Source organism: Gopherus evgoodei, chromosome 8 (genome assembly GCF_007399415.2).
Source record: "Gopherus evgoodei ecotype Sinaloan lineage chromosome 8, rGopEvg1_v1.p, whole genome shotgun sequence".
Classification (NCBI taxonomy): domain Eukaryota; kingdom Metazoa; phylum Chordata; order Testudines; family Testudinidae; genus Gopherus; species Gopherus evgoodei.
In genome coordinates, this window is record NC_044329.1 from 103,640,472 (window position 1) to 103,661,903 (window position 21,432).

The 21,432-nt window shown below is 36.1% G+C and overlaps 1 protein-coding gene across 3 annotated transcripts in view; it reads left to right on the top strand.

Moving 5' to 3' along the window:
• Nucleotides 1–21,432, top strand: part of FAF1 (Fas associated factor 1) — a 307,409-nt gene that overhangs the window by 202,524 nt on the left and 83,453 nt on the right. For all 3 annotated transcript variants that reach the window (XM_030571511.1, XM_030571512.1, XM_030571513.1), the window contains 3 exons: nucleotides 733–796; nucleotides 1,750–1,831; nucleotides 19,111–19,265. In XM_030571511.1, the coding sequence (XP_030427371.1) occupies nucleotides 733–796; nucleotides 1,750–1,831; nucleotides 19,111–19,265 (301 nt within the window). The remainder of the gene's footprint in view (nucleotides 1–732; nucleotides 797–1,749; nucleotides 1,832–19,110; nucleotides 19,266–21,432) is intronic.

Genomic DNA, 21,432 nt, shown 5'->3' on the forward strand with positions numbered 1-21,432 from the left:
ATATTGTTGACTTTAGGGTATATCTACACTGCGATTAAAAACCCCACAGCACTGAGTCTCGGATCCCAGATCAGCTGATTCAGGCTCAGGCTGCAGGGCTGTAAAATTGCAGTGTAGACATTCAGGCTTGGGTTGGAGCCCAGACTCTGAGATCTTCCATCATCACGGGGTCTTAGCACCTGGTCTCCAATCAGAGCTAGCACATCTACACTGCAGTTTTATAGCCAGGCAGATTGAGCCTCACGAGCCCAGCCAGCCACGCCTGTGCCACAGGCCTTTTATCGCAATATAGGCTCATACTTACGGTCTAATTATGTCACTAAGTCAGAGTGCTGAAATTTATTTTAAGATAATTCACAAGTTAAAGATTTTTCACTAATGAAATGGTTTCTCAATTCTTCCAAGGAGGCTTCTTTATTCTAATATGTTAGAATAGATCCAAAGAGAAGATGAAATCCAGATCAGTGATGTGCCACACTACAAGTGAGCTTAGAACTTGACCGTTTAGAATGGCCCTGGATATATTCGTGGAAGAATCTGGAAATTCTGTGTTCAACCAAAAGGTCATCCTATCAGTAACCTTTGATGGAACTTATGAACTTTCCTCCTGGGCACTTCGAAAGTTGTAAATATGAAAAATTAAGGAAGCAAAAAATAATTTTTGGGGTTTGTGTTATTAAAAATTATTTCCTCCAGGTCAATTCAATGTATATTTATACTTGTTTTTTTAAGTGCCAGAAAATGCTGAAAATGAAGGAGATGCCTTATTACAATTTACGGCAGAATTTTCCTCAAGGTAAACTTAAGCTATTAACTGTGTAAGACAGACAGTGATTTGTGTTGCACTGTAACTATAATTTAGCAGGCAATTCAAGTAAAAGTAAAATAAATATAAATATTTCCTTATCTGGCATAGGCATGTAGGGCCAGATTCTATCTCACTTACATTGACTTGAATGAAAGACCATTTGTGGAGTAAGATACTATTCAGTGTGAGTTAAGATGGCAGGTTCTGTCTTTAATTGAGAGGCCACTTGCTTTGTATCACTCCTGAATTCTACAAGGGAGTAGAGGGATAACGAAGATACTGACTATAAACAGTAGCACTGTTAATTTAATGTAAATGAGCTCTTTCTAACTGAAAAATTGATGGCTACTGGAAGATAATATACTTAGTTGCTATGAGAGTTTTAAGAATAGCTAAATAATAAAAATTACTAGTTGAATGTGTAAAAGTGCTGCTTTTGAGAATTTATATACAACATACTGAAACAATTTACTATTAAACAGTTCTTTATTTCACCACACAAGTGGCACCCTTTGGCAGCCAATAAAGTGAACCCGGTGTATAGTTTGCATACCATGTTAATTTTTATAAAGCATTTGTGGCTCCTTTGTGATGAAAAGCTTTCCATATCTTTGTGATATAACTAAGATGTTATTAAACAAGAATAACACTCAATCAACCAGTAAAAATATTATAGTGAGGAGAAATAAAACTATGATTGAGAAATAGTACTTAAAATTTACATATTAACTTCAAAATCGAGCAGTTTGTGAGAGAAGGCAGTTGTTATGATAGACAAGTTCATAAGGTCAGCAATCCTATACAAAAACTTCAGAGGGCAGAGGAGATATTTAAGAGTTTAGCCAATGCATGTATTTAAAATGAATTTAAACAGAGCTGAAACTGAAAAAAATTACTTACACTTTATTTTTATTAATTGAATCTTTGTGATTTTCAAATAGATATGGTGACTGCCATCCTGTTTATTTTATTGGGTCACTAGAGGCTGCTTTTCAAGAAGCCTTCTATGGGAAAGCCAGAGATGTAAGTGTGTGTTAACGTTACATTGTTTATATTAGAAGGAAAGTGATAAAAGGGCTAGCTATTACCTTTGACACTATGCCAAAAAAGTTATGTTTTTGCTACATTACTAGTAAACATGTTCATACTTTTATGTGATTGACTGAAATGTTCACCCTGCGTGTTATGGGAATTACGGGGATAACTCAGGCTTGCCAACTGTTCTCTTTTGTCATGGACTGGCCTTGCTTACATAACCGATTCCAGGCTTTAACGGCTTTAGCCAAAGTTCTAGCAGTCATCTGAGCTTCTAAAGGCTTTTTTCTATAAGTTTTGGTCTCCTTTCACTAGATATCACTGTTTGGGAGCCTCGTGGCTGACAGTGACAAAGCTGTATATTGGTATCTCTTTTAAATAATGGCTGATAAAGTTGTAAATTTACTAATTCGATTGTAAGGTCATTGGGGCAGGGAATGTGCTGCCTTTTGTGTTGGTACAGCATTTACTTAAATACAGAATAGTACTATAGTTTGGAATTTAAGGTTTCTATTCAGCCAGATAGACACCTCAGGGTTCTGATGTTCCATATCCACTTGGAAAAGTAGTATTTTCATAAAATAAGAAAGAGAATAGTTGAATGAAGGCCTGGGGTCCTGGATCTAGGAGGGTAAGTACTCGCTCACCTGTAAAAGTCAACACCTAGATAAAGACTAAAGCACCAATAAAAAGCTTAAGCAGCTTTTATTCATCCTTTAACTGTCTTGATATTGGTCCCAAAAGAAATGTGCAAACAAAGTGTGTTTGTCTCTCTTGAATTACTCATATTGAAATGGTCTATAAGTATTCCTTGTAACAAAATCTCCACTACTTGCTCTAAACTAACATTTATTTGACATGTTTGCACACCCCAACAAGTTTCTTGAAATTTGGAGTCTAGTTTCATTAATTTACATGGTTGACAGAGCATAGATTGCTCTAGAACACTTCAGTAGCAAAATAAGAATTGATCGTGACTCCTAGGAGTGATGGATGCTAAAGCATGTTGGCAATGAGGCAAGTGAATCAATATAAAAAGATGCTTGATTTAGAGAGTTCAATTTAGACATCTCATCGGAAGTAGCTAAAAGTGTATAATTATAAAAACAACGGGCGTTTTATTAGCTCTCAGAAACATCATTTTATACCTCCAAAGGGGTTTTTATTACAGTATAACCCAACTGAATGTTCATCTTCAAAATACTTTTCATATACTACTAACATGTAGGATATGGAAGATGCAGTCTATTTCCAGTATTTTTCCATTGGGTTCAGACCAGATCCTTACCAAGATTATCTGATATGTTTAGTAATTTACTATTTTTATTACCTTTTTCTTAGAAATGTTGTTTATAAACAGTGGCTGAAATATTGATAAAGGCTGAACTATTGATACATTTTTGTATTTAAACCCACATATTAAGTTGCTACATTAATTTATATCACATTTCAACATTTTGAACTTTAAAAATGATTGTGAAATAAGTAAAGTTTGATGATATTGTACCTTTTTGCCACTGCAAAAAATCTTTTCAATATTATTTGATAACTCAAAATGAAAAAAAGTGGACACTTTATTCCATTTTTTATAATGTTAAGTTTTATAAAATGACTGAAACTATGATGTTTTAATTAAGGAAATTTTTTAAAGAAATTGCAAGCTAAATATTCCATGTTCTAATTTATACCGTGAGAGACACTTAATTTTGCCAGGGCAACAGATGAGCTTCAAGCAGCAGCATTCTTCACTTGAAGTGAGAAATTGAGTTCCAAGAGTAAATAAAAACAAGATTGAAGGTTTAAATCCTCTGCTAGGCTTTTTGAACTTATATACTCATTAAATGTTTATTGGAGTGGTGGGATTATGAAGGATTTGGGGAGCTTCCATCAGCTGGTATATAGTTAATCACTAAGTAAAATACTACATTTGATAGAGTGTTTCTCACGATGGCACACTCAATCCATCTTAATGAAAACCGCTTCAAACTGATTTAATTTGAGAGCACTTGGCAGTGAGAATGCTTATAGATCTTAGCCTTTTTCTTGAGGAATTTGCAGTGCTGTCCAAAGCACTGTACAGTCCAGTTTCAGTGACAGCCATCGATATCTTTTTTCCTATCTCTATTGCTGACATTTTCTGAAAAAAATGCTAAGTTTATATAAATTTTCAGCCTTCTTGCAGAAGATGATTTTATGAAAGGTTTTTACCTAAATCAGTTTGCAGTTACTTTGAAGTACTTTTTAAAATAATTTTTAAAACTTTGTTATAAAAATAGATATTTTAATGGAGGCTTTTCTCTAAATCTTTCACTTACATGTGTCAGAAAGCAGAGACATTTGATACTTTGTTTCAGAAGACATTAACTGAAAAAGAAGCTGTTGCCTACTTTAATTTTAATATAGCTAACCCCGCCTTATTTTTGACTAGTATTTGCAGTTTGGCTTCTTGACTTTGAGACTTTAGATAGTTAATATTATCTTTACTTTTAAAGAACTTCTTCCATGACAATTCCTGTACTAGCTGGAAGGGGAAAAATATGCCCAAGTTCTGTCTTGATTTACATCCTGTATAAAAATCTGCCCTTGAGTATGTTGAGTCAGAATTTGGCCCATGATCTTCCTGTAAAATGCCATGAAAGCAACTCTGTCCTTTGTGCTCAGCAGAAACATAGCAAATGTACAGCAAGCTGCCTTCCCATTAACAACTGATGTCCTGAGTTAGCTTCTGAATCTGGGCTGCATGTTCTGGTATGAGTTCACAAGAAACTTACTGCATATTCAGTACAAAAGAAAGACATTTAGTTTATCAGTTACTGTGTGAGTTTGGTGAGGGTGAGCAAGGGAGACGTAGGTTTATTAAAATAAAAAAAAGAATACGGTTGTATGAAACACTTTTTAGTTTATTCCAACCCAGTGAAGGAAACCTCCATGGTATCATTTTGAATTTCTGGCCCTATGTATTGTAGTTTTAAATAGCTACTGTAGAGGAACATAAAGAGTAGCTAGACAAGATGCTGCAGAGGAAGTGTTAAACCCCCCCATCATGGACAAGTTTTTAATTACATACTTATGTGGAAGTTTATTCCTAGCTTCAAGCAGTTAGTGGTTGACTTACGTTCTGAAGCATAAAGGAATCCATTCCTTATAAATGTTTATCATGTGTAATGAATAACTTTTGGTGGTACTGTTATTTGTGTGTGTTTAATCTCTCTTTTTGCCTCCCACTAAGTTCTTTGCTTGAATAATTAAAAAATTAAGTATTTCCTTTTTATCAATGGTTGCTAGCTTTTCAATTTCAGTGGATGATCCCTGCATCTTTTATTATGAGAGAGGGTAGAGGATCATCTGATTTACCTTCTCAATAGCACTAATTTTTATATACCTCTGTCAGATCACCTCTTGTCTCTCTCAATTTCTCTCTCCACCCACTTCTAATAGTTATATTAAATATCACTCCTATTGCAGATCCTTAGTGGCCCCTGCATTGCTCACACTCGTTGCATCCTGACAATTAGTCACTTAGACCAGCACTTTGATTTCTATCTCTTAAATGGTTTTTGATCTATGGCAGAACTTTAACTCTGGGTACTTAATTTCCATAATAGCCTCCTACAATTTGACTTAATTTAAGACTTTTTGCATTTCCAAATAAATTGGCCCTTTCTCATCCACGAACATGCTGATTCACTGGAAGAATTGTAATACACTGGAACAGCAGAATATTCCTTTACAGAAGCCTTCCTGCTATATTATATTTGTCTATGTGTTTTACAACTTGGTGTCTCATTAGGATGACATAATGGAAATTGTTTATGTAGACCACATCCCAGCCTTAGCAGAGATTAGCCAAGGAGTTGCATCTCTCATCCATCCAAACCTAAACCATTTCTTTCTATTAATGTTATAGTGTTTTTTATAATTGTGGTGAATTTTGTAATCTGATTGCTGTTGTGTGTGTGTGTGTGTGTGTGTGTGTGTATATATATATATATATATTTGATCCTTATATATTTGCAATCTTGTCTTCCTTTTTAGTTTGATTCCAAACATGAGTTTATTTGCTCTGTATTTCATGCTGTAGTGTGGTCTTCGTTTTCTCCATTATATTTCAGTAGAAACTGTTTTTTCTTGAGGCTCTTCTTCATCTTGTATTTTCTTTTAAAAATCTGTATTGTATTATTAGCCTTTCTTATAATACAATACTTATAAGAGTCTCTCTCTATATGATGATTAGTACTATGTGTACTGTGAAGCATACTTTCGTTTTGTTGAGTTGTAATATGGTGTGCAGAGAGCAGAGAATTGATGAAGTCTCTCTGTGTATGAGCCAACTGTTGTTCTAACCCATTTGCTGTTGTGATTTAGGCAGCAGCAAAAGTTGGAAATTAAACCTTTGATTCCTTCTGCTTACTTCTCAGAATCCCAAGTCCATACCTGTCACCTTTTCAGAAAGAAATCCCATCCTGCAATTGCTAAAAGAAAGAGTCCATACTTTAGGAAGGGTTATATTTATAATGGTTCTAAGTCAAGTGGAAGCTGTTATAGAACTTAGAAAATAGCATCAGAGCGTGTTAGTCTTGATCTATAAAAAGCGACAGAGAGTCCTGTGGCACCTTATAGACTAACAGAAGTATTGGAGCATAAGCTTTTGTGGGTGAATACCCACTTCGTCAGATGCATAGAAAATAGCGTCATCTGTCAGTGCGGCCCAGGATTTGGTTAAATTGTCCACAATCTGCATTCAGTATGACTAGCTATATTGGGCCTGACTTTCAGAAGTGTTGAGCACCAGCAACACTGTCTGAACTCATGGGAGCAGGAACTGCTCAGTATTGTTGAAAATCTGGCGTGTAGTTTTCTCATCTTGTAACATCACCTTTGGCTGTGAGTGTGAATAGGTAGGTTATATTCATCTAAGTTTAGACTGATTCTCCATCTTTCAGTGACATTGCTTGCTGGAAGTATTATTTGGCTGGGACCTGCAGAACATCCAAGATGCCAGAAGGAGCCTGTAAACTATTGGCTAGGTTTCATGCTTTCCTTATTCAGTTCTTTTCTGCTCTGTGAGAGCCACCTCATTTGAAAGATCTGGAAAGAACATTGGCAATTCTGAGTAGTAAAAATTATCTTGAAATGACAATAGGTCCAAAGCAATCTTTTGAAGAGCTTTTCAGATTTCACAGTGTTGACTGTAAAAATGATTATTAGACCGCAGAGTTGATTTGGGCTCCAGGGTTATCCACAGTACTTTACTAGCGTAGAAAGAGGAAGTCCCTTGTAATATTTTAGGAGCAGTGACTGTAAGAAAAGTTTTAAAAACTTTTTTTCAAAGAGTACTTATAATTATTTAAAGGAACCCAAATATATTACGATTGAAAAAAAGATATCACAGCCTTATTGGACAATCTACTGACTAAAAGGGTTATATTTCTCATTCTCCACAAAAATGTTTTTCTAACCATATCATCTAGGGCTGTGATCTTATCTGAAGTGCTGATTTCTTTGTATGTAGTTGATATATCTTGTACGTAGATGGAAAACCTGAATGCTGCATGTAGTGGTATTGTTGATCTACTAGTCCACAGTTTTCCTTCTGATTGAACATCATGCTGGGGCAATACCAAAATACTCAAGAGCACTGTCCAGCTGGAGAGCACTATCCAGTCGTCTTTTTTCTGAGACATAAAACTGGCTACTTTGTACATTTGTAGTCTTTAAAACAGTTCAATCCTGTTGACTGTCAAGGGTAAGCAACTATTTAATTTTTTTCATTAATGTAACTTGTGTCAGACACCTGGAGCTTGAGATAGGTACTTCTTTTTTTATTTTTTTGTGTAAATCCAAATAAATAAAAATCTGATGGCTCATTGTGCAAAAGATGTATCCTTACTAGATTGCAGCATGAGTAATTGTTGTTTTTTATCTCTGCTTGTATTGCACAACTTATTGATTAAACAGACTAGAGAGAGATAAAATTAGCATGGCACACATTAAATGGATTAAAAACTGGCTAACTGATAGGTCTCAAAATATAATTATAAATGGGAAATAGTCGTAAAATGGGTGCTTCCAGTGGGGTCCCACAGGGGCTGGTTCTTGGCCCTATGCTATTTAACATTTTTATCAATTGACCTGCAAGAAAACATAAAATCATCACTGATGAAGTTTGCAGATGACACAAAAATTGAGGAAATAATTAAGAAGATGGGTAACTGATTCACAGTACTATCTGGATTTGTGGGTAAATTGGGTGCAAGCAAACAATATAAGAATGGCCATACTGAGTTAGACCAAAGGTCCATCTAGCCCAGTGTCCTATCTTCTAACACTGGCCAATGCCAAATGCATCAAAGGGAATGAACAGTACAGAACAATTACTGAATGATCCAGTCCCAGCATCTGGAAGACAGAGACTTAGGGACACCCTGAAAATGCGGTTGCATCCCTGACCATCTTGGCTAATAGCCATTGATGGATATGTACTCCATGAACTTCGTCTAATACTTTTTTGAATCCATTTACAGTTTTTGCCTTCATAACATCCTCTGCTAATGAGTTCTGCAGACTGACTGTGTGTTGTATGAAGAAGTACGTAGTTTTGTTTGTTTTAAACCTACTGCTGATTAATTTCATTGGGTGACCCCTGGTTCTTGTGTTATGTTAAGATATGTAAATAACACTTCTTTATTCTCTTTCTCCACACCATTCATGATTTTATAGGCTTCTGTCATATCAACTCTCAGTCATCTCTTTTCCAAGATGAATATTCCCAGTCTTTTTAATCTCTCCTCATATGGAAGCTGTTCCATACCCTTAATCATTTTTGCTACTCTTTGGTGTACCTTTTCTAATTCTAATATATCTTTTTTTGAGATGAGGTGTCCAGAACTGCATTTAATATTCAAGTTATGGGCATACTATGGATTTCTATAGTGGCATTATGTCATTTACGCTCTTATTATCTATTCCTTTCCTTACGATTCCTAACATTCTGTTTAACCTTTTTGACTGCTGCTGCACGTGGAGTGGATATTTTCAGAGAAATATTCACAATGACTCCAGGGTCAATTTCTTGAGTGGTAATAGCTAATTTAGACTCCATCATTTTGGGATTATGTTTTCCAATATGCATTACTTTGCATTTCTCAACACTGAATTTCATCTGACATTTTGTTGCCCAGTTACCCAGTTTTGTGAAACCCCTTTGTAGCTCTTCACAGTCAGCTTTGGATTTAAATATTTTGAATAATTTTGTATCATCTGCAGACTTTGCCACCTCACTGTTTACCCCCATTTCCAGATCACTTATGAGCACTGGTCCCAATGCAGGTCTCTGGAGAACACCACTATTTACCTCTCTCCATTCTGAAAACTGGCCCATTTATTCCTATCCTTTGTTTCCTGCCTTTGAATCAGTTACTGATCCATGAGAGAACCTTCCCTCTTATCCCATGACTGCTTACTTTGTTTTAGAGCCTGTGATAAGGAACCTTGTCAAAGGTGTTTTGGAAGTCCAAGTACACTATATCTCCTGGATCACCCGTGTCCAAATGTCTGTTGATCCCCTCAAAAGTTTTGAATAGATTGGTGATGCAGGATTTCCTTTTACAAAAGCTGTGTTGACTTTTCACCAACAAATTGTGTTAATCTATGTGTCCGATAATTCTGTTCTTTACTGTAGTTTCAGCAAATTTGCCTGGTACTGAAGTTAGACTTACCAGCCTGTAATTGCCAGGATCGCTTCTAGAGCCTTTTAAAGAAATTGGCGTCATATTAGCTATCCTCCAGTCATCTAGTTCAGAAGCTGATTAAATGTTAGGTTACATACCACAGTTGTGAGCTCTGAAATTTCATATATGAGTTCCTTCAGAACTCTTGGGTGAATACCATCTGGTCCTGGTGACTTATTACTGTTTAATTCATCAATTTGTTCCAAAACCTCCTCCAGTGACACCTTAATCTGGGACAGTTTCTCAGATCTGTCACCTAAAAAGAATGGCTGAGGTATGGGAATCTCCCTCATATCTTCTGCAGTGAAGAATGATGCAAAGGACTCATTTAGTTTCTCCTCCATGTCTTTCTTGAGTGCTCCTTTAGCACTTGGTCATCCAGTGGCCCCCTAGATTCTTTGCAGCCCCCCTTCTTGCCTCTGAAGTACTTACATTTTGTTTTTGCTGTTAGTTTTTGAGTCTTTAGCTAATTGCTGTTCACATTCTTTTTTGTCCTGCCTAATTATACTTTTACACTGGACTTACCAGAGTGTATGCCCCTTTCTATTTTCCTTAGTATGATTTGACTTCCAAATTTTAAAGGACGCCTTTTTGCCTCTAAATATTTCTTTTACTCTGTTGTTTAGCCATGGTGGCATTTTTTGTCCTCTTACTATTCTTTTTAATTTGTAGTATACAATTAATTTTAGCCTCTATTATGGTATTTTTAAAACATATCTATGCAGCTTGCAGGCATTTCACTCTTGTGACTGTTCCTTTTAATTTCTGACTAGTTCCCTCATTTTTGTATAGTTCCCCCTTTCTGAAGTTAAATGTTACTGTGACAGACTTCTTTGATATTTTCCCACACACAAGAATGTTAAATTTAATTATCTTATGGTTGCTTTTCCCAGCAGTTCAGTTATATTGAGATCTTGGACCAGATCCTGTTGCCCACTTATGACTAAATCAAGAATTACCTCTTCCCTGGTGGGTTCCAGGACTAGCTGCTCCCAGAAGTAGTCATTAATAGTGCCTAGAAACTTTATTTCTGCATCCCATCCCGTGACATGCACTCTGTCAATGTGGGGATAGTTGAAATCCCCCGTTATTATTGAGTTTTCTATTTTTATAGCCTCTCTAATTTCCATGAGCATTTCACAAGTATGGTCACCATCCTGGTCGGGTGGTCAGTAGTGTATTTGTACTGCTATACTCTTATTATTCAAGCATGGAATTTCTAGTGATAGAGGTTCTGTGGAACAGTTTTATTCATTTAAGATTTTTACTATGTTTGACTCTATGCTTTCTTTCACATATAGTGCCACTGCCCCACCAGCATCACCTGTTCTGTCATTCCTGTATGTTTTGTACCTTGGTATTTCAGACTGTGTGTTTTTAATATGGGTAAATGTAAATGTATACACCTAGGCCATACATTCAGGATGGGTGAGTCATTGCTGCGAAGCAGTGACTCTGAAAAAGCTTTGTGGGTAGTGGTGGATAATCAGCTGAACCTCAGCTCTCAATATGATGCTATCGCGAAAAGAGCTAATGTGATCCTGGGATGTATAAACAGGAAAATTGTGAGTAGAAGTACAGAGCTTATTTTACCTCTGTATTTGGCACTGGTGTGACTGCTACTAATGCTGTGTCCAGTTCTGATGTCCACAATTCAGGAAAGATGTTGAAAAATCAGAGAGTTCAGAGAAGAACCATGAGATTGACTGAAGGATTAGAAAACCTATTTTGTAGTGATAGACTCAAAGAGCTCAATCTATTCATCTTAACAAAGAGAAAGTTAAAGAGTGTTTTGATTAATCTATAAATATCCACATGATGAACAAATGTTTAATAATGGGCTCTTCAGTCTAGCAGAGAAAGGTATAAAATGATTCAATGGATGAAAGTTGAAACTAGACAAATTCATACTGGAAATAAGGCATAAATATTTGACAGTGAGGTAATTAATTGCTGGACAATTTACCAAGGGTCATAGTGGATTCCTCATCACTGAAAATTTTATATCAAGCTTGGATGTTTTTCTAAAAGATCTATTCTAGGAATTATTTGGGGACATTCTATGGCCTGTGTTTTACAAGAAGGTGGATTAGATTATCATAATAATCTGTTTGGGTCTTGGAATCTATAAATCTATTAAATGTTTTCCTTGTCGTTTCACGTGAATATTATTCTTCACTTCCTGTCCTGAAGTGTTACCGTTCTTTTGCACTGTTAAACAGTGTTTGTATTTCATTTGCGGATGAAGCAATTCTTTATAGAGAGATTTGGTATCTTTCAGGATGAAAGATGGTATATAAATGCACTTCATCATAATCATCGTCATCATCATACTCTACTAATAAACATCTTGAATGTGTTAAGCCACCTCTTAAATTCTAAGTCACCTCTGAAAAGCTTTATAAAATTTGGAATTCCATCCTCTTGTATTTCCCCTGCCCTCAGTAGTGTGAACACACGGGTTTCTGCCACAGAAATCATTCTCTAATTTAGAACTTGGAATTTTTGAAGGAGAGATGGCATATAGGTTATCAGTGTGATCTGATTTGAATTGTTTGGCATCCAGCACCATGATATCTGAGCACCTTGCTGAAATTACTTAAACAACAAAAAGTGTAAATACAACTGTTTAAGCTCTGAGAGTGCTTAAAGCTTAAGTAATGGGTCATAGTGCTCTGAGAAGCAAGAACCAGAGGTTATCAATTGTCTTCTGGTCCCTACCTCTGTGTTTGGCACTGGTATGACTGCTATTGGAATTCTGTGTCTAGTTCTGGTGTCCACAATTCAAGAAATATGTTGATAAAATGCAGAGGGTTCAGACAAGAGCCACAAAAATGACTGAAGGATTGGAAAATATGCTTTATAGTGAAAAACTCAAGGAGTTCAATCTATTTAGCTTGTCAAAGAGAAAGTTAAGTGGTGACAATCACAGTCTGTAAGTACCTACATGGGGAATAGATATTTGATAATAGAAGGCTCTTCAATCTATCCAATAAAGATATAACAAGATCAAATGGCTGGAAGTTGAAGCTAGACAAATTCAGACTTGAAATAAAATGCAAATTTTTAATAATGAGGGTGATTAGCTATTGGAACAGCTTACCAAGGGTGAGGCTAGATTTTCCATCTCTGGAAATTCTTTAAGAAAAACATCTGATTTTGATTAAAGTTGTGCTTTTAGTCAAACAGAATTTAATTTAGAGAAGTCCTATGACCTGTGTTAAGCAGGAGGTCAGACTAGATAATCACAGTGGTTCCTTCAGACCTTACAATCTGTGTATCCATGGAGTATCTTCAGGCCAGACTCCTTTAGGGAAATTGAACCTGGTTAGTGTTCCTATTCTGTCAGCTTTTGGTGTCTGTGTCCTCTTGGATTCATTCCAGTCCAACACTTTTGATGGTGCATTACATGTTGGAATTAGCAATCCTTAGCTTTTAAAATTGTTTTTCTTTCTCCATCATGTATGTAATAAATACAAACACACACAATGTTTCCTGTGTGTCCTCATTCTACTACCCAGGGATAAACACATAGTTTCACTGGAAATGGGTTTGAGCTTTGCCCAGTTTCTGCCTTAATCTGTCATCAAAGTGGAATCAGCTCTAACATCTGTCATCTGGATATCAAAGAGGGCTTAAATGTTGCTCATGAGATGAAGATGATGTGTATTAGAATATCTGTTTATGCTCAAGGAGACATTTTAAAGTGGTTTTAAAGTCTCTAAGGCTACCTTAGATGGATCAGGTTGTTCATTTGAAAAGCTTAAAGAGTGGAAAACATGTCCTTTTGTTCAGTTAAAATCAGTTCTCACTGCACAAAGCCTTTGGGCTGGAGTAGGAAGAAAGATCTTGATTCAGGAAACCTTCTGCCAGCTTGAAATAACACTTGTGCATTTACCAGATGCTATTGAATAAGCATTTCTGCTTCAATTATTATCCTGAACAGGTGGGTGTGAGATGCAGAAAGCAAAATTTCAGGTCACCAGTGCTACCAAGTCTCACAATTTTATCACTGCTCTTGTCATTTTTCTTAAAGCTCCAGCACCTGGATTCCCGTTGTTACATTAGAATCTCAGTTTACTTAATTTATTTTTAGATGGAAAGTTGTGGTTAGAGCTTCAAGAGATAGTCTCTAAAGGCTCCAATACCTAGAGACAGATTAGAAGTTCCCAAAATTTATTTTAAAAAACCTTAATGCAATCTCATTATATTTTGGAACCTGAAACATGATTTATGAATGCATAGGATTGTCAGTACATTGCCAGAATTTCACTCTTTCCTTAATGCTTTGAGTGCTATATGTCAGAGGAAAATCCATTTTTATTAGTGTTCTTTAAAGTCTTGTACTAAGACCTGTAAAGCATTTAACTTAGTCCTTCATGACATTCTGATTTAGAAAAAACCAACACTGTACAAAATCAATGTAGCCCACATTAAATGGATTAAAAGCTGGTTAACTGATAACGTTCAGAAAGTAATTGCAAGTTAAGAGTCATTTTATGGGAGTGTTTCTAGTGGGATCCCACACTGATCTGTTCTTGGCCACATGCTATTCAATATATTTCTCAGTGATCTGGAAGAAACTGTGAAGTAATTGCTGGTAAAATTTGCAAATGACACAAATATTGGTGGAATTGTAAATAACAATGGAAACAGGTCAGTTATACAGATCAATCTGGATCACTTGGTTAAGGTGGGCAAATCTGAACAATGTTTTTAATAGAGCCAATTGCAAGGTCATATATTTAAGAACAAAAAATGTAGGTCAGACTTACAAGATGGAGGAGAGTACCCTGTAATGCAATGATACTGGAAAGGACTTAAGGGTTATGGTAGATAACCAACTGAACATGAGCTCCCAGCATGATACCATAGCTAACAAGGTGACTGTGGTCCTTGGAGGCATAAGCAGGGGAATGTCAAGTCAATATATGGCATTAGTGAGATGATTACTGGAATATTACGTCCAGTTCTGGTGTCCATGCTTCAATTTTTCAACATCCTGTTCGGAAAGTATTCAGAAAAGAGGTACAGGAAGAGATGCTTTATGGTGAGATACTTAAGAAACTTGATCTATTTAGTTTATCCAAGAGAAGAGTAAAAGGTGACTCGATCACATTCTGCAGGTTCCTGCATTGGGAAGAGACTTCTAATAGTAGTCAGTTCTTTAAACTAGCAGAAAAGGAAATAAGGAGATCTAATTGGTGGAAGCTGAAGTTAAACAAATTTAGATTAGAAATAAGGTGGGTGTTTTTAACAGTGAGGAGCAGTAATTAACCGTTAGAACAATTTACTGAGGGATGTCGTGGTTTCTTAATCACTTAGTCTTTTGATTAAGACTGGTTGTTTTCTTAAAGATATGTGATAGCTCAAACAGAAATTATGGGCTTGCTGCTGAAATTACTTGGTGAGGTTCCATGGCTGGTGTTATACTAGAGGCCAGATTAGATTATCATATTGGTCCCTTTGGGCCTTAAAATCTATTTATCATTATGACTCTAAAGCAGTGTTTTTCAACCTTTTTTCATTTGCGGACCCCTAAAAAAATTCAAATTTGGAAATCTCAGACATAGTCTTTGGGACCCCCTGAGGTCTGTGTACCACACGTTGAAAACTACCAATCTGTAGGTTTGAAAAAATCCTCTTGCCCACTCACTGATGACTAGTGGGAAGCTCTCCCTGATGACTGTGGAAACCTAAAGTACTGATTTCTGCACTTTAAGTTTTGATTTAAAAACTGTTGAGTTTCTTGTCCTTATGGTTCTAAAGTTAGTTTTCCTAGTGTGAACTGATGCAGTGCTCTGAGCTTTCAGATAGAGCTGGTGCTTCTCCTGATGCTCATACTTTTCCCAAGCAGTACCAGAAAAATGAAATGAACAAAACTGATTAGTTTCACAGCTGCCATATAGAACACTGGGCTAGATTTGTATTAATTTCAATTGGCTGGTCTAGAGATTGAAATAATCTGTTTGGCCGCAAAAGAGAGGGTGAAATAGAATTTCAAGCTACTTTATTAGACTATCAAGAAGAATGCTAATTGTGATATTTGTTTTTGAGCTGTGGATACGTATCTAGTAGAAACTTGACTAGGCTGGATTTAAACATAGGTAAAAGGCCAATTCCCTGAATAGTCCACTCTTTCAGCATCCTTAAGATCTATTTCTCTTGTTTGTTTGTGTTTCTACCTAAACCACCAGTGACAGGAGTTTCCTCATTCCTTCTGTCAGAGTACAAAAGAAATAAACTTTTCTCAAGTGCCACAGGAATGAAAGTGTTCTTGAGACTTTGATGGTCAAGACTAGAAAACTGGTGAGGTGTACTGGGCTTCTGCACAAGAAGTCTGTTAATGGAAGCCTTAGTGTGTTAATGATAAGGGTCCATCACTGAGGCCTTCTTGGAATATTAACATAATGAGAGCTTTGTTCCTTCTCACCTTCCTCAATACCTGGTATAGGAATGGGAGTAGCAGAAAACTTATTATCCAGCTAAAGTCCCAGGTGGAACTATTTACAATCGAGGCATGTAATTTTTTTCAAAAGTGCCTGAGTCACTTGGATCCATTAACTTTCAATGAGACTTTTGCTCCTAAGTCACCTTAGGCCATGTCTGTACTACACAGCTACAGCCGTGCCGCTAAAAGGTGCGCAATGTAGCTGCTGTTTGTCAGCAGGAGAGAGCTCTCCTGGCAACAAAAAACTTCCACCTCCAACTAGCAGTGTTAAGGCAGGACAAAGCACTGTTCACACCTGCACTCGTTGACAAAACTTTTGTCTTTGGGGGGGAGGGTGGTGCTGTTTTTTATAACACCTCTGAACAACAAAAGTTTTGTCTTTTCACTTTCCAGTGCGGGCAGAGGGTTAGGGCCAGATTTTTAAAGGCATTTAGGCACCTAAAAATACAGATAGATGCTTAGTGGAATTTTCAAAAGCACGTAGGCACCTAACTCCCATTGAGGTCAACCTTTAAAAATCAGGTCCTTAGGCACTTTTGGAAATCCCAGCCCTAGAGTATTTTTAAAAAACTTAAGTGCATTGTAAAAAATATGAAAGCAACATACATTTTCCTAGCAAAGGATGCTCAGGAGATGACTAGTTTTGAATTTTTTAAAGTATATTTGCTATCATTTAAATTCTCTTTCTACTGCCTCTTTTTACTATTATCCTAACAGTAAACCTCAATGTGGCCTGCAAGTTTTTTGGCCCCTTGGTTTTTACAGGTGCAATCAATTGAAGTTACAAAAGATAATTTAGCCATCTAACTACCTGATATCTGGATGCAAATAACAATTTTACTCACAAATAAGATAGTTCAAATTTAGACATCTGTTGTTTGTTTGTATAAATTTGTGTGCCTGTCTTGTTTACTAAAATTTGGCCGTAATCTTTTAATCTTAAAACTGTACATATTTTGGAACATTCAGTTGGATGGAGTCTCATATTTAACAGTTTCATGGGGTTGTTTCTTTGGAACTAAAAGTGTTTCTCAAGAGCCTTTTTTTTATCAGCTCTCAGTGAAAAGAGGAGAGCAAAGCCATCCGCTTACCACAAAGCAGTGCCACCACAAAGGAAAGATTAAGGGTTTAGAGAAAGGTCAATGTGGGTTTTTCTCTAACTAAACACTTTCCTAAAGTTTCCTTGTGGAAAAAATAATGAAGTCATCTAAGAGTTTTTAAAGAATTTTTATTTCTTTTTCACCGTCTGCATTCGCTTGTCTTCCCAGCATGGATGTTTAATCTTTCTAGGCTTTGTGAATTGGCCCAAATGAATAAGTGGTGAGTTGTCTCTCTAGGAGCTAGAGGCTTATTCTAAGGCCCTAATCACTGAGTAAACACATCTTTGCCCTCCCTCTCTTACAACTGCTATATAATAGTCGAGATTCTAGCACAGTAACCTGGATATTGCAGGGATCGATGCTTTGAAATGCAGAACGGCTGATCCTCAAAAACAGACAGTGCCTGATCTTCCCTGTCTCTTTCTTCTTTTTAAATTAAATATCACCACAAAGATGCTGTTTTATTGCTTGATATTGTGCATTAGTGCCCTGGATTTTCAAGTTTAGTTTCAGTCAACACTGTTGGCTGCACTTATATGGAACTCTGCATGTTAGGCTTATTAATGGCCTTTCCTGGCACATGTGTATTTGGTTCTGAAGAACATTTAAATTAAATCAGACAAACATTATTGTATATTACTAATCCCTTTCTCAGAGTCTAATGTTCAAGTGTACTCTTCTTTTTGTTTAAACAGACATTCCTAAGCTTTACCCATAGCCAGTGTTCTACATTATAAATATACTGATTTTTCTAAAAATGAATTGCCCCCAAATTGTATCCCATATCTTGATATATTAATGCAAGGTACCAGATCAATATCCTACGCAGATGTTACTTCTTATGGATAGATTTTCAATTACCTTTATAAAAATTATATGCAAAGACACTCACCCATTTGCCATACTTGTCACTTGCCATCTCAACATGGATGTTTAAGCGGTATTTTTAAATAATGTCCCTAACAATCATTTTTGTGGTTTTCTGTTGCTTTTCAAAAACTATGTGTTTGATTTATTCAGCTACCAGATATCAGAGCATGGTCTTTTCCCCAGTCATCTTTTTCTCTATATTATTCCCACCCCACCTTCTTCCCCTTTGTACATGCAGATATACCAGTCACTTCCCTTCCCGACATGTGGTCTGCCATTACATCTCCATATTATGGGGAGGATGCACAGTTGCATTGTTGGCTACCTTCATTGCAGATTTACATACTGGTTTCCGAAGAACTATGCAGAGGTGATCCTCTCCCTTACAAGTACAAAATCTCTAAAATAGCCTAGTCTTCAGCAAAATGGGAAATCATAATTTGTTTCCAAACTTGGCTCTCTTATGGCAACAGCCAAGCTAACAACAATCCAGTATCATTTTGTTAAGCTGAACATTTACAATTTACTTCGTTGTGACAAAAGGTATGTTTTTGGTAAATGAGGACTGTATTCAATACTGTATTTACTGTGCAGCAAGCCAAAATGAGTTAGTTCATTCTCAGACCTAAATGTGAAATGGATGTTCCTTGGTATGCATTTTTCAGGAGGTTGTCAGATGTTTACTGCAGGTACTTTTGTTTAAATAAGCTTTTTATTTTTTGTGTTAAAATGCATATCTTTAATCTTAACCTACTTTAAGGATATCCCAAATCACTTTTTGGAAATAAGAAGAAAAATTCACTTTTGGGCCTTTGCTTGGATTTTGAAAGAGAATGTTGACTATTCGGATTAAAAATATTTGAGTGGATTTTGGGGGATGGAGGGTACTTTGACTTTAATTGCAAGAGTTCGATCTTTCTCTTTCCATGTTACTAAACTGTATGAAACAGCTGAATCAGAACATTACAGAAACAGCCTTTGTTTATGTTGTCAGCCTCGCATTGTAGATAGTCTTGTGCTCACTAACACACAAACCTACAGTAGCCATTTTAAGTTACAAAACAGACTTCTTAGACAGGTGTTTTCACTGATCAGTATTTTCTCCTGTCTTTGCAGAGAAAGCTTCTTGCTATCTACCTCCACCATGATGAAAGCGTACTAACCAATGTGTTCTGCTCACAAATGCTTTGTGCCGAATCTATTGTTTCATATCTGAGTCAGAACTTCATAACCTGGGCATGGGATATGACAAAAGAAGCGAACCGAGCAAGGTAATACAGTTTGAGTTGTGAGCTGAGCTGCTTTTGTTTCAAGGAAGCTTGCCATGTCTGTGTAACAAATGTTTTGTGTCTTGGTGTCTATTTAAATAAAAAAATCCATTCTGTGTTCTCTAGTCTAAGTCAGCCTGGCTCCAATGAAGTCAATGGAGCTGTGCCAGTTTACACCAGCTGAGAATCTGAGTCTCTTTGTTCTCATTATAAGATCACTCACTGTTGTTGTAGAGTCTGGGAAATTGTTTACTGTTTCTTTCATTGCAGATTTAATTTATTTTCTCACATCTTCCTTTGCAAGCATTAGAGCACTAGAACCATATTTTTAAGATTTTTGTTTTGAACTGCCACAATGAGTGAGCAACACCAGCTGATTGACAATGAGAGGTGATTATATTAATTAACTACCTGGGGACCCTGTCAGAATTATTTTTGTTACTGCAATTGGAAAAATTATCATCTTAAATAGAAGATATTTAAAAAAAAAATTATAAAACCAATTATAAAGGGAACAATTCATGTGACTGATATGAACAAAACAATTCTGTCAAATATCTTTTGGTAGCAATCAAAAATCACAATGCAAATTTAACATCTATTAATAAGTTAAATGGTGTCTAACAAAATAATTTTAAGGAAGTGCTTTGTAGACCACTCAGCTAGGTAGGTAATAGCTTTAATTCTACTACAAACTGATTGATGTATTTGACTTATACCACAGATTCACTTGCACGTAGTCAGCAATCCATTCATATCTTAATATAAAAACAATTCTGTCCTGTAGATGTTGGGATATGTTTATTTGGTCTGTTGATCGTGATGTCTGTAAAAATGATGAAGGTTTTAAAGTCAGGCCTGTTTGAGTTTCTAATGTGAACTTCATTTCATCATGTTTGAAGTGCACATATGACTGTCACTTGCTGTGATGCTATTTTGGGTGTGGTAATGCAAAAATAATGTGCTGTTTTGTGAACAAAAGAGGTTAAATTAATTCACTTAAGGGCACCTTCATTGTTGTTACCTAATTCAAATTATTATTGAACAATTACAAATCATCCAGATTTGTGTTCCTGTTGCCCTGTGGCTCAGTAGTAACTGGATTTCTGAATATAGACTTTATCCATTCTTATTCCTCAAACTTGTAAATTGTGTTACTTTTTCTTTAGATGAAGGGTGTCAGAGTAAAACAGAGCAATATTCTTGTGCAGTAATTTACTTTAAAAAAACCAAACCATTGTGATCTGTTTCACAGGGTATCTTAACTTCACCTTGAATATCTTCAGTGTTGCAAAAGCCTCCCATCCTTTTAGTTCCTTTTATTTGTTTTAATGACATCATTGTATTAATCACACTTAGTTAAAGGTGCTGAAAAAAGCAATATCAAACACAGATAAAAATGAAGTATCTAGGGTCTTTCATGAGGCCAAATACAGAGACTGGAGACTTGGCTAAATCTTTTGGTATTGCCATTCATTGGCAGTAAGAAGCCTCCTCCTTTTCTTTTATCCCCCAACTTGATGTAAAAGGAAACACTATTTCTAAACCATCTGTAGTGGCTAAGTTCGGTTGACTACCTGCTGTTATATTGTTCTGTTCTCCATTTAATTCACTAGTTTCTTTTATTTTACAATGACAAAAAATTGCAGTGTAGTTTCTTTTGAAAAACTGTGTTTGAGGGAGTTTTTTATGACTGACAATCAACAGCCATGTAATTGCTTTGTTGTGTTTGACTAAAGAAGTCTATTAAGTAGCACAACTTTGATACACTAGTAATAAGAGTTTGCAGGTTATAGAGACACCTGTGGTGACCAAAGCGACAGAAGCTGCTTGTTAGAAAGAGCCTGTACAGCTGTGTCCTATTAACTCCTTATGACACTTTTAAAACACAAAATAAAGGGCTTGTTTAAGGCTTTATAGCTATTCTCAGTGAATCTAGTCACTGATTGTGTAGCATGATAGGATTCTTAAGCCTTCTTTTTTTGCTTTCTGGTAACATCTTACAACAAAGAAATGGTCATATTAACAGTGAGGTTAAAAATTAGTAAGGGGTAAACAAGACACATTAGCACAAAGTAGCATGATTCATTGTTTATATATAATATTACATCTTACTACTTAGGTTATGAGCTTCTTGGGCAGGAACTATGCCTCTTTCTCTGTTTGGAAA